Source organism: Cyprinus carpio, unplaced genomic scaffold (genome assembly GCF_018340385.1).
Source record: "Cyprinus carpio isolate SPL01 unplaced genomic scaffold, ASM1834038v1 S000006762, whole genome shotgun sequence".
In the NCBI taxonomy this organism is placed as follows: Eukaryota; Metazoa; Chordata; class Actinopteri; order Cypriniformes; family Cyprinidae; genus Cyprinus; species Cyprinus carpio.
The window spans coordinates 234,432-247,103 of record NW_024879359.1 but is presented as its reverse complement, the minus strand read 5'-3'; the positions used below and the strand labels follow the sequence as shown (position 1 = coordinate 247,103).

The window sequence follows — 12,672 nt, the reverse complement described above, 5'->3', positions numbered from 1 at the left end:
ATACTAAAGTGTTACCAAAAGTTTGTTTATTAACATATAGGCTAAAAAATGTTTTTGGATTTGCAAACAGATGAACTTAAAAAACGAAAAAAAATAAAACTTAAATCATCATTATACCATTAAATCAATCGATCATCTCACATGTTGAACCTCACACATCTTATAAGTAAAGCGAATTTTCCACAATTCTATTTTAGAAAATTTAACAAACACTTAAGGCTAAATGGAATGGTTACATATAATACATTTACATAAACATAACTAATCGCATACGTCCAAAAAAATAGATGATTTTTTGTTGTTTTCTGGAGCGCTGATGCGCGAATGGTGTATGAGTGTAAAGGTCAAAGGCACGTGCGTCTACCGGCTGTCATTCAGTAGTCTGTCCGTGGATAGAGTGGATTTAACTACCTTCGCGCTCGTTTGCGACGTTATAAGAATAATTAGGTATTGATTGCGGTTACGATCGACTTTTGGAATGGCAAGAGGAAGTCGCAGTCGTCCTTCACCGGCACCAGCGAGGTATCTCAGACACTTCAGCTGATAGTTTTGTAAGGCACACTAATTGGCGAGCTGCAAGCTAACTTTGACAAAATGTAGAAGAGCAGCATTCAGGAAAAACACCGAACTGCTCATAAAAACATTAGACTGAATGTTTGTTTGTGAGTTTATTCCTTTTTCGTAACCTTATCCCAAATATATCCAGAGCAGTAGGTGAAAGGTCAAACCAAAAACATGTTATTCTTACTAACCAGGAGTGGAAAACCCTTAATATCTGCTTAGTATTTATTTATTTAAATGTATTTATATATGCATCATATCTGTCATTTGGGAACCTATGACGCAAACCAGGTTTAAGACTTTACCTTCTTTCCATCTGAAGCAGCTCAAAGACATCTGCATCACGTGATACTGATTCTGGATAATGTAAATGTTTATTCTTTATATCCTATTTTCTATGTAGGCTATATCCTTTACAAGGCATATGCCAAGATGAGTTGTGCTACTTTTATGGGATTTTATAGTGACATGAGTGGTTTTATACTTGTTTATTCTAGAACATATTTCACTTTGTTTTCTTCTCAGTGCTCCGGCCCCATCTTATGCTCCAGCCACTGCACCACCACCTCCTCCGATGGCAATGGCCCCTGCCATGGCCCAGCCCAAGCAGCCAGGTCTCATGGCCCAGATGGCCACCACAGCTGCTGGAGTGGCAGTCGGCTCGGCCGTAGGGCACGTGATGGGCAGTGCCATCACAGGTGCTTTCAGTGGAGGCAGCAGCAGCAGCTCAGAGGCACCCAAACCAGCACCCTCATATCAGGTGATACCTGCTTTCAGTGGAGGCAGCAGCAGCAGCTCAGAGGCACCCAAACCAGCACCCTCATATCAGGTGATACCTTATTTCTTTTTTTCTGCAGCCATTGCCATTTAAAAATTATAGAAACCACATAATATATATATATTAGAGGCACCCAAACCAGCACCCTCATATCAGGTGATACCTTATTTCTTTTCATAATTAAAAAAAGTTGCAGTTTTGCATAAAATACAACTCTTGCATGCATATATATGGTGGTGATAAGATTCATTTTTATGTACTTTTTTATTCATGAAGAATTTTGTATTTATCTGTTTATTAATGGCTTGCAGGAGCCCTCACGACTTCCTCCCTCTCAGTCTGGCCCATGTCTCTTTGAGGTGAGGCAGTTTCTGGACTGTGCAACGACTCAGGCTGATCTGAGCTTGTGCGAAGGCTTCAATGAAGCTCTTAAGCAGTGCAAACTCTCACATGGTAAGCCTCCCGTCAACACAGACATTAGAAATGATCCTCATCTAGGACTGTACTAACATGTAACCGGTTATGTGAATCTCACAGACTACACAAAGAAATTACAAATTGAAGAGTAATTTTGTTTCAAATCCCTTTAAATTGCCAAAAAAATAGTTTTAGAAGAAATACTCAAGAATGAAGTGGGAGATACACATGCATTATGTACTATTACTAATAAAACCTGTTCTTGGAATGACCTTCTGATATTTTGTCCCTTTAGGTGTAACATCTCTGGTGTAATGGAGAACGTGGAAGATCTAAACACTAAATGTAGACAAATAAACTGTTGGTTCAGATTCTCAATATTTCCAGCGGTTAATGTGAATTACTTATGTTTATAGCTGTTAAATACACATTGGAATGTCTGATAAATGAAAATTAAGTTGTACAATTAAAGAGCTGCTATTTGTCTTTTTTCTTTGTTATTTGTGTCATTCATATGTCATCATCCTGCTCTGTTGTCATGTATCTTATAGGCACATTACACTGTTTTATGTGCATGTGGAACAGTGTGTCCATTTTGATAAAGTCTTGTTTATGATTTACAAGTATCTAATAGAGTTACAAAACAAATAACTAGCTATATCACACTCTTTCCAAACTAAATTTGCATAGCAGGTCTCATATATTTTTTTTTTTACTTTACACAAACAAGAAAGAACACAGGTTTTGATTTAATATGCAGCATAGAAATATTATTCTAAAATTGCTATTATAGTAACATTAATTTTGATAAACAATCATTAATTAAACCTGTTAAACCCTTTAACTGTCACCCCCCATTTTTTAAAAATAGGCATTAATTTATGAACACTTTGGAATATATACCTAAGGTTGGTCTCTTTTTAAAGAAGAAAATAAGCAGATTTTGGCAAAAGTGGATTTTTTTCAAGAAATTAAAGTATCAAAAATTATAGAAGTTTAAATGTACTGTAAATAAAATGTGCTATATTAATTTTATTTTATTTATTATTATTAATTTTTTATATAAGGTTTTTTTCTATATTTGGTTGGTAAAAATATATATATATAAGAGTTTTGTGTATATATGTTTTGTTTTAAATTTTTTGAAGTTGATGTGAAAAAAATTGAGGTTTTTATTTAGGGCGTCATACCACAAACAGCCACTGGGAGCCATCAAAACTCCTTTGAATTTTGTTTAATGAATTTTTCTCTAGATTTCTCTGTCAATTTTACTTCTATCTCAAAATACTCAGACCTTTCCAATGATATGTTTGTTGCCAAGATTATAAAAAGTTTTGATTCTAAAAGACCGTAATGCATTTTGTAATATGACACTTGACACTGCCCACTAAGGGGGAGGAGACCGCCATAAGATTTTAAAGTACCATTTCCATGGTTTACACAGGATGAATCTTGGGCTTCTAAGCTTTCAAATGATATGTAATTTATGATGATTACTAAAAGATTTTATTGAGAAAAAGGACAACAAAAAAGAGCACCAAGCGTCCCACAGGTGGAACGGTGACAGTTGAGGGGTTATTGCCGACCGCTCAAGAGGCGTGAAAGGAATTCAGGACGCTGACCAATCACAGAGCTCGGTGAACAGGCGTCTCTGTCTTTCAACCAATCAGAGAGAGCGGTTTATCACAAGGAAGCAGAGCCACAACGGGTCATTCTCACACTAGTCCATTAGTCAGCAGCAGTAAGCGTGAAACGATGCCGTTTATAAATGTAGAAACCAATTTACCTGCAAGCAAGTTTCCAGAAGACTTACTGAAAAAACTATGTACAACCTTGGCTGCAGCTTTGGGGAAACCGGAAGACGTGAGTATTGTAGCATTAGCAATGCAATGGTTCTCTCTCCACGTTAAGTTAGATGATAGATCTTAAAGTTCCGCCGTCATGTAACGTTGATGTAATGGTTCATGTCTTCAGAGGATGAATCTGGTGGTGAAGACTGACCTGCCGATGATGATCGCGGGGTCTTGCTCCCCGTGTTTGTTGATGTCCTTGTCTGCCATTGGAGTGACTGACACTGCGGAGAAAAATAAGGAGCACAGCGCCAAAATCTTCCAGTTTCTGAAAGGAGAGCTTGGGCTTAGCGATGACCGGTAAATTAATAAAAACTACACAGGGTTGAAACACACTTGTTACTTACCGTCCACGATATTTGGCCCACCTAAATCCCACCTGCCATTATAGCAAATAAGCATTCATTTTTCATAGGGACATTGCCTCATTAATGGTCTAGTTTGCTTAAATGAGACCTATGATGAAGCCAAATTTTGTGTTAAAATATAATGTCCTGATTTTCTTTCACTTCTGTCTTCTGTTGCAGTATTTTGATACTGTTCTACCCTCTGGAGCCACATCAGATTGGAAAAAAAGGAACTGTGATGAGCTTCTTATGAGACTTCACATTCTTTTCTTTTTTTTAAGTGAATTCTTCTTATGTGATTCCTGTTTGGGATTCAACTAGCTGGACATGCATTGTTCCTGGGTGATAGGACCAATTGTTCTTATAGGATTAAGAATATTTCCTAATTTTCTTAAATAGTAGCCTGTGATTTGAAAATAATCACTTTACTAAAATAAATATCAAATGCATTTAGCATTTTGATAGCAGATCATATGGTGGGTTGGCTGTGTCTATTTTTAGACAATAAGGAAAATAATTTGATAAACTTGTAAGGGAGTTAATTGTATGAATTGAATTATGTATTATGTTAGCTCAGTGTTTGTCACTTTTCCTTAGAAAGTACCATCTTCAATCAATCAGTTTATGTGTCAACCACATATACGGGTCAAATCAGACCATGAAAATATATTATTAATAATGTTTTATTAGTGGTTTTTTTTTTTTTGAGATGTTGTTTGTATAGCACAGAGCATAACTGCACACAAACAAAATGTCTTTTCTCACTAATTCTGTTTATCATCAACTGTGTTTGTCAAGTACATTGATTCAGAAAAGTGCTAAAATTAAAATGGAAAAACAATTAAAAATTGCCCCTGAATAAAACATCTGTGTAATTCTTTCAGGGGTTTTGGGATGATGTGGGTAGCATTTGCTTCCGGGTGCAGTAGATAAACAGTTTAGATCTGTTTCATGGCTCAAGAAGAACACTTTTTTTGCACATAAATAAACATGTAAAATATTGTAATTGTATATACAATTCATTAGTGTATACTTTAAAAACTGATTCTTCAAAATTTACTGGATTATGTTTTACAAGATAATACAATTTCAGTATTTCTACTTAAAATTTCCATTCAATTCAGTGTTACTTGATGGTACTTTGTAATTATTTGTGAAATTTATCAATTCTGAAAATCCTACACAATTTTTTCTGTGTAGACAATTTTACTGCCAAGCAAGTTTTTAGTCATAAAAGTAGTTTATTAGTATACAATTTAAGCTTATGTAGGGGTATCGTCAATATCTTAGTTTTAGAGAAAAAACTATGCTTTGATTGCAGTTCTTCAAATTAAAATATGACTTTGAAGAGATGATTGTGCTAAATTTTACAGTAATCTATATGAAAACAAAAATATCTGAAGAGGCAGCCCGTACTTTTCTGGAGTCTGTTAAAGATTGTAAGACTATCTCAAGAGATTACAGAAATCTGTGTGATGGTGAAATTACTTTATCTGAAGTTAGTAACTCAGTTTTAGAACTTAAAAATAATAAATCTCCCAGCACAGATGGGCTTACCGCAGAGTTTTATAAACAGTTCTCTAAAGAATTGTCTTCTTTTTTACTTAAAGTTTTTGAAGAAAGTATACAGAAAGATGCTCTCCCCCGACTTTCACTCAAGGCTTAATTAATTCTGAAACCTAAAAAAGATTTACTTTTAATTGACAATTGGTGCCCTATTTCTCTGCTTAACAAGGATTACAAAATTTTAGCTATTAGTGTGAAGGGAAGTGAGTGAAGTGACATATGGCCAAGTATTTGCATTTAACCCATCCAAAGTGCGCACACACACACACCTTGAACACACACCCATTTATGCTGCAGCGCCAGGGGAGCAGTTGGGGGTTCGGTGCCTTGCTCAAGGGGACCTCAGTCGTGGTATTGCCGGCCCGAGACTCGTACCCACAACCTTAGGGTTAGGAGTCAAACTCTCTAACCACTAGGCCATGACTTATGTTATGTAGGTTATGTTTGCTAAAAGACTAACAGCTGTATTGGGTTCTGTTATAGATGAGACACAATCTGGTTTTTTGAACAAAAGACACATCGTTAACAATATAACGTTGACTAATCAATACATTGTATATATGAGAAAATCTGTTTTTTAGTTTTGTTTCAACATTATATCCAAACTATTTTATCTTCCAAAAATCTTAAGGCTTTTAAAACAGTTAATTTATTTAATTGTTTTAATTTGTTTTGTTAAAGCTTTCCTTTTGTATTATTTATTTATTGTTACATACGTGTATAAATGGTGCTTTGCGTGCAGTGTCACCTCTTTGTACGCACTGTTGATATTCTCTGTACTTTTATCGTTGGTACCTTGGCATTAATAAAAAAATAAAAATAAAGTACGGCGGCTGCCATCTTGAGTTAATGACGTCTGCGCAGTAGAGATTCGTTTGGAGCCAGAAGGCGAATTCCAACCGGAAGTGAGCATCCCTAGGCCCTACTCCCTTCGAATGGCAGAGCCCTTGAAGTGTGTTCTTTGAAGGGTGTAGGGAATTACTGTCTCGTATAAGCGTTTGGAACTCCCTTGGTGAAGGGAATGACTGACCAAAGTCACCTTGACAACGCTACGCGTGCGTGCAGCATTCAGCACTCCACCAGTTGTTGCAAATATATATGTCTCCTCATTATTAAAACCGTTTCCGTTCGTTTACATGGAGAGGGCGGGGTTTATGACCTGTTCCGCAGCCAGCCACCAGGGGGCGATCAAAGAGCCCGCAGCTTCACTCTTCAGGACGTGTGTGTGAGGCAAACAGGGGTAGCGAAGTCAAGATACTTGTCAGAAAATGTCTTTGGAAATTTACTTGGATTTGTTTTCGCAGCCATGTCGCTCTGTTTACATGTTTGCCAAGAAAAACGACATCCAGTTCGATTACAAGAAGATTTCTCTTTTTGAAGGTACAGTATCGTGTAAAACTGCTGTTGTTTTTTTAAAGTGTAATTACAACTTCTTCACAGGAAGGACAAGTTTACTGACTTTATATTGGAAGTTCTTCGTTTTATAATGAAATGCAGCCTTTTTTTTTTTTTTTTTTTTTTTTTGCTAACTTTTTGTTATGCGTGAAGAAGTTGTGGTTAGATTACAGCATGTAATCTTTTTTTATATACACAGGTGTGGCTTCAGGTATTAACTACAGGATTTAATGCTGTGTCACGCTAATCTGTCAGACAGTTATGTCGTTTCTACACGTCTTTTGAGTTTTTACATTTTTCCAAAAAGTAAATATGACATCTGTCCCTCAGGTTATCAATATAGTGAAGAGTATGGGAAAATCAACCTGCTAAGAAAAGCACCAGCAATCAAAGATGGAGACTTTTGCTTGGCTGAAAGGTATGTGGTCTATGGATAGCAAGTTATTCCTTGTTTTCGAATGAATTCAAAGTAGTTTTAAAAATATTTTCCTTTTAACGTTACTCCAAGGCACTCAACTGTCCACAACAACAACAAAAAAAGTAACTAAAATAATAAAAAATAAAATAATTATTAGATTTTTGTTGTTTATTTAAAAACTTTTTTTTTTAAGGTGGTTTAGCTTATTTTTTGCGTTTAAATCATTTGAAGTCATATTGAGGCCCCTTGGAAATTCGCTGAAGCCGGTTGAAAACCCACTGTTCTAGATAAATGTGAATGTAAGAGTCGAGTTTCAGAGAAACCTGTTGTTTGTTTTGTGCCTCTTGTGAAACTGTTATTTCCTGTAGTGTTGCGATTATGCTCTACCTGGCTGAGAAGTTCCACACTCCGGAACACTGGTACCCTGCTGACTTGCAGAAGCGTTCTAGAGTTAATGAATATCTCTCATGGCAACACTCTGCCATACGGATACATGGATCCAAGATGCTCTGGTTCAAGGTGAGGGAAGTTTATAAATTTTCATTCAAAGTTACTGTGGTGAACAGAACAGCATTTAGATTTCAGCAACTCCCAAGCTGATGGTTCACTCCTCTTGCTTTGTGACCTTGGGACTGAAGCCTGCCTAGTCTTTAGAATTGCTACACAGTTAACTGCTACCTTTTTTTAGTGTAATTATTTATAAATGTACTTAAATAGTTTTCATGTATTGCTGTAGCTCTTGATTCCAAAAGCTGTAGGAGTTGAGATCCCTAAGGAAAAGATAGACAATGCAGTAGAGGATCTTAATGAATCACTGAACCTTTTTGAGGAGAAGTTTCTGCAAGACAGACCGTTCATTGTTGGTGATCAGATTTCATTGGCTGACCTGGTTGCTATTGTGGAAATCATGCAGGTATGAATGCAGATTATTCAGTTTCAGATAAAGCAATATTATAACCTGAGAATTTAAGGCAGATCATATCTGACACTTGATTTATACTTGATAAGGTCTTTTTTTTCCCAGCCTGTAGGTGCTGGTATGGATGTGTTTGAGAACAGACCCAAGCTCAAGGCATGGAAGGACCGAGTCAGAGACGAAATTGGTGTTGAGCTGTTTGATGAGGCCCACCAGGAAATCCTCTATGCCCAGGATGCAATGAAAACCATGGACCCCAAAAAGATGGAGCACTTAAAACCCAAAATTGTGAGATATTTCCTCTCGTAAACAAACTGGTAGATGTTGTTGGTTAAAACAGCCATTTATTAATGAAAAAAAAAAAATACTTTATAATTTTCTAAAACACTTTACATTTTGTCACTAAGAATGAAATCAGCTTAAATTGAATATGACATATAGCCTTTGTCATATTTCAGAGAATGAATGTAATAATTAATGTTTCTGTGTTAACTTGACCTCATAAAAAAGCAAACTGTGAAATAGCATGTTTCCAGCTGTGTTTGCTCTCAAATTCTGAATTGCTGTATTCACTGTGACCTAGGCAATAACACACAGACACTCAATACAGCATTGTTTTAGAAAATCACTTGACACACATGGGAAGGAGCTGGGAGGAATGTTTCCTCCCTCTGGGTTTATGGAATGTAATCAGATATTATATGGTTTCCTGCAGAATACTCCATATGCATGTTTTGTTAATTTCTTGTAGAGAAAAGTTGTACATTCAGTCAGAAGCATTTACATTAACTCTCTCTAATATTCTCAATAAATATCTTTTGTCATCAGTCTCAGTGGTGTCTTTACCCTCTTTACAAGAGTTATTTTTGTTGTTGTTTGTTTCTCTTATTTATTTGTATTTAATTTTACCTTTTTCATGTTTGTATAGTACTGCTTTAAAATTAAAACTTGTTGGGCTTTGTGGTTTTCTATTAAGAGGAACAGATAGCAAAAACTGCAACAATAACTAAAAATTTACTCAATTTCTCAAACAAAACTATCATGGTTTTCGTTATTCGTTTGGGGGCAAAAAGAAGTTCGAAAAGGCTGAGCGACTGTATTCTGTCGCGGCTCTCGCGCATATCAACGATGAAATGATGAAGTGTAGGCAATCTAGGTGTGAAACGGGCACCAGTGGTCAGAATATTATAGACAAAAGAATAATGATTAGCAGCAGTTCAGAATCAAGTATCATGTTTGCAATACAAAAGAAACATAATCAGTCCTTTATGGGAAGTGTGAATGTCTCATAGTCTGTAAAACTTTAGTATGATGTGGAAAAAAATATTGGAGTCAGTTTGTTACTTTATTTTATTAGTGTTCATTTATTATATTAAACTGTTCTCTCTTGCCTGACCTCTGTTAAATGAGAAACGAACCGGGGGTGAAAAAATAGCACGTCAAAGAAGGTGGAGTTTCCGAACACACCCACCGGCTGCGTAACCGCCACGGACCAATAGAAACTCAAAGGTGTTTAGGAGCCGAAAAGATCTCCCCCAGAAAGTTCGCTATGGTCAGCTGTTTCGAACTGCCGGAACAAACTCAAAACAAACTTCGTTTCGGCCTGATTTTGTTCGAAATGACGTCATATAAGTTCATTATTCGATTTCGTTTGAAGTATATCGGGGCCTTTAGTCGTAGCCTATGTCATCGGGTAAGTTGTCTGTATAATAAATACATAATGAGCACAATTTACATTCCAGTATAATGAAATTGTATTTACTTATTTGAATGGAGGTATGTGTGTGTTCTCAAGAAAGGCTACCAGGACACGGATACCGTCCTCAGCTCTGTCACGAACAAAGTGAAAGGCATTGCTCTAACAAACACCAATGAGTTGGGTGAATGTATCTGGGATGCGGCTGACTACATCATCCCTCCTCAGGTAGTCTGTCTATTGGACAAAGAAGAGGTACAGGATAGACCAGGGGTGTCAAACTCAATTCCTGAAGGGCCATCCCTGCTGAAAAACAAACAAAAAACCAAACCAGCCTAAGCGGGTTGGCTGGTCTTAGCTGGAAGTAGCTAGTCATTCTTCAGTTGTGGTGGCAAGTGACTGCTTTACAACAGTTGAAATAAACTTTAAATACCAATAAACATACAATGGTTCCATGTTTGTAATCTGTAGGATAAACACAATTTGTGCACGGTTAATTTTTTGTTTTAAAATACATATTTAATTGAGTTTGAGAGATTGCATTTGTAACAAAATATGCTAGTTTATTGGTGGAGAGGAGACAGAGTGATGAAGCAAAAACCCCTCTAAACAAAGGCCTCCTGTAGCGAATAGATGTGTTTTTGTAAGAAAAATATTTTTTGTTGGTGGAGAGGAGACAGAGTGATGAAGCTAAGCAGTCTTGACTTTTGCTCACAGTTGTACACTGGAAGCAGTACCTTGTATTGTGTTTACCTGTTTACTCAACCGCTGTGTGCAAACCTTTGGCATTAATATTCACAGATTTGAACAATGTCATTTGAGCAATCAGTGTTGGGTGTAACAAGTTAGCTTTAATGATTTTAAACCAGTGGTTTTCAACCTTTAGGTTCAAAGTCATTCAGACTTGTCATAGTCAATATTCAAGGGCCCTCGCTAATATAGGCTGATTTTTCCTCTGATGATTGTTTCACACACACTCCGTCTGCAGTGTGTATGTGGTCCATGTGCGTTACACCTGTTTCACACACACACCGTCTGCAGTGCATATGGGTTGTGTTTTTTAAAAACTTGTATTCAAAACAGGTCACACTGGTCAACTAGCATTTAACATTTCAAAAGAAACGTAACATGAGTAAATATCAGGTTCTTTTGAAAAGTACAGAAACCACAAAATTTGCATATACAAATTTGCTAATGGTTGTATGCTGCATTAAATAATGTTAAGTGAGAACTCACTGGTGCTGTTTGTTTCTTCTGATTTTTAGGATATTTAGCATTTTAATTACTGAATTATTTGAAAAATCTAATTTAAATGTTCTAATTTGAAATAATAAGACATTTGTTTGAAAAATGTCTTGTACACTTTTTTTTATTTTATTTTATAAAACTACACAATAAACATTTGACCATACTGTTTACTAACAGCAGTAAATGTGATTTATAAGTTTACACTGTCTTTAAGGAAATTAAAAGTGTTCATGCCTTTATTATTATTCAGTTATGAGGAAGTATAGCTATTTTTAGGTATTGCTTGAAATCACATGCTTTTAAATGTTCAAGGAGGATAGATCATTCTTTGTGCTGACCAACACGATCATCACCCCAAATCAAACACAGTCAAAATGTGCAGAGGTGAGTCATTATGGGAGGTATAGTGCTCTTTTGTCACTTAATAAAAAGTATGTGATTAAAACAAATGTTACTCGCTGTAATCAAATACCAAATAGTTAACTGATTTTAATGTAATTGTAAAATTAAATTATTTGAAATAATATAGAAAAAACAGTTTATTAATCGTTATTTGAGAGTCGACTATTCCTTTTAATCTGTTCATGAGTAGTACATGATCTCCAATCTCAGAAAGTAAAACATTCAGCGGTAACTGCTCTGCAGCGTCGTGACTGAGTGAACAGGAAGGAAAAATAAAACGACAGAATGGAGGATGTTTTGTTTGTTGTTGTTTCTACTTTTTCATTCAGGCGATTATAATGAGCGAAAGGGTTGCTGTGATTAAGTAGGTGAGTGTTTTTTTGACTACTACACGTCAAAAAATTTATGATCAGAAGCAAGAAAGTGGGAACGCTGGATCGGTTCACTCAAGCTTTAAGGCCCCGGTATACTTCAAACGAAGTTCGTTTTCATTCTTCGTTTGGGGGCAAAAAGAAGTTCGAAAAGGCTGAGGGATACTATTTTCGAACATTCCGTAGATTAAAGTAAACATGACTCGCGACTCTCGCGCATATCCTCTAAACACAACAACGATGAAATGATGAAGTGTAGCCAAGTTTGTAAAACTTTAGCATGATGTGGAAAACTTTATTTTATTAGTGTTCATTATATTAAATTGGATAAATTGTTACACCTTTTTATATTTTATGTGATGTCATGAATTACTTTTGATAAAAACAAAGGTTTATTATTGTATGTTCATTTGGCATTTCATTTATTGTATACCCTTTACATTCGCTTATTGAAAGAACAACAACAGCAGTATGGTGTAACATTCTTTTGAAACCTGTAGCCTACTTGCTACCTAATATGTTTACTCTTTCCTTTAATTCTTTTCATGGCTTTGGAAAACTTGTCTCGGTTGTTTCTCTGCGTTGCTTTTTGCATAACTCCGGCTCGTCGACACCAAGCTTCATTGCAATTTCTTTCTATGAATTAATGCTTTCTCTGAATCTTTAGTCTCTCCGCGAGCGATCGTACAGGTGCATATATTTGTGCC

The 12,672-nt window shown here is 36.0% G+C and overlaps 3 protein-coding genes across 5 annotated transcripts; all 3 read left to right on the top strand.

The window, feature by feature from the left end:
- Window positions 1-333: 333 nt before the first annotated feature.
- LOC109046035 (coiled-coil-helix-coiled-coil-helix domain-containing protein 10, mitochondrial-like) lies at window positions 334-2,245 on the top strand. Of its 3 annotated transcripts, none has more exons than XM_042755990.1 (5): window positions 347-522; window positions 1,087-1,274; window positions 1,350-1,390; window positions 1,651-1,792; window positions 2,052-2,245. In XM_042755990.1, exons 1-5 carry the CDS (start codon window positions 479-481, stop codon window positions 2,069-2,071), a joined length of 435 nt encoding a protein of 144 aa, XP_042611924.1. In that variant the 5' UTR covers window positions 347-478; the 3' UTR covers window positions 2,072-2,245. The 3 variants fall into 3 exon arrangements, with proteins under 3 accessions (XP_042611922.1, XP_042611924.1, XP_042611923.1); XM_042755989.1 differs by having other exon boundaries at window positions 1,344-1,390; XM_042755988.1 differs by lacking the exon at window positions 1,350-1,390 and having other exon boundaries at window positions 334-522; window positions 1,087-1,321.
- Window positions 2,246-3,415: 1,170 nt separating this feature from the next.
- Window positions 3,416-4,817, top strand: LOC109046036 (D-dopachrome decarboxylase-A-like). The gene is made up of 3 exons (XM_019063832.2): window positions 3,416-3,619; window positions 3,731-3,906; window positions 4,134-4,817. The coding sequence occupies exons 1-3, from the start codon at window positions 3,512-3,514 to the stop codon at window positions 4,204-4,206; spliced, it is 357 nt and encodes a 118-aa protein (XP_018919377.1). The 5' UTR covers window positions 3,416-3,511; the 3' UTR covers window positions 4,207-4,817.
- A 1,868-nt stretch (window positions 4,818-6,685) lies between these two features.
- LOC109046037 (glutathione S-transferase theta-3) lies at window positions 6,686-9,075 on the top strand. Its single transcript, XM_019063834.2, has 5 exons — window positions 6,686-6,899; window positions 7,245-7,332; window positions 7,701-7,851; window positions 8,069-8,245; window positions 8,357-9,075. The coding sequence occupies exons 1-5, from the start codon at window positions 6,788-6,790 to the stop codon at window positions 8,555-8,557; spliced, it is 729 nt and encodes a 242-aa protein (XP_018919379.1). The 5' UTR covers window positions 6,686-6,787; the 3' UTR covers window positions 8,558-9,075.
- Window positions 9,076-12,672: the final 3,597 nt, after the last annotated feature.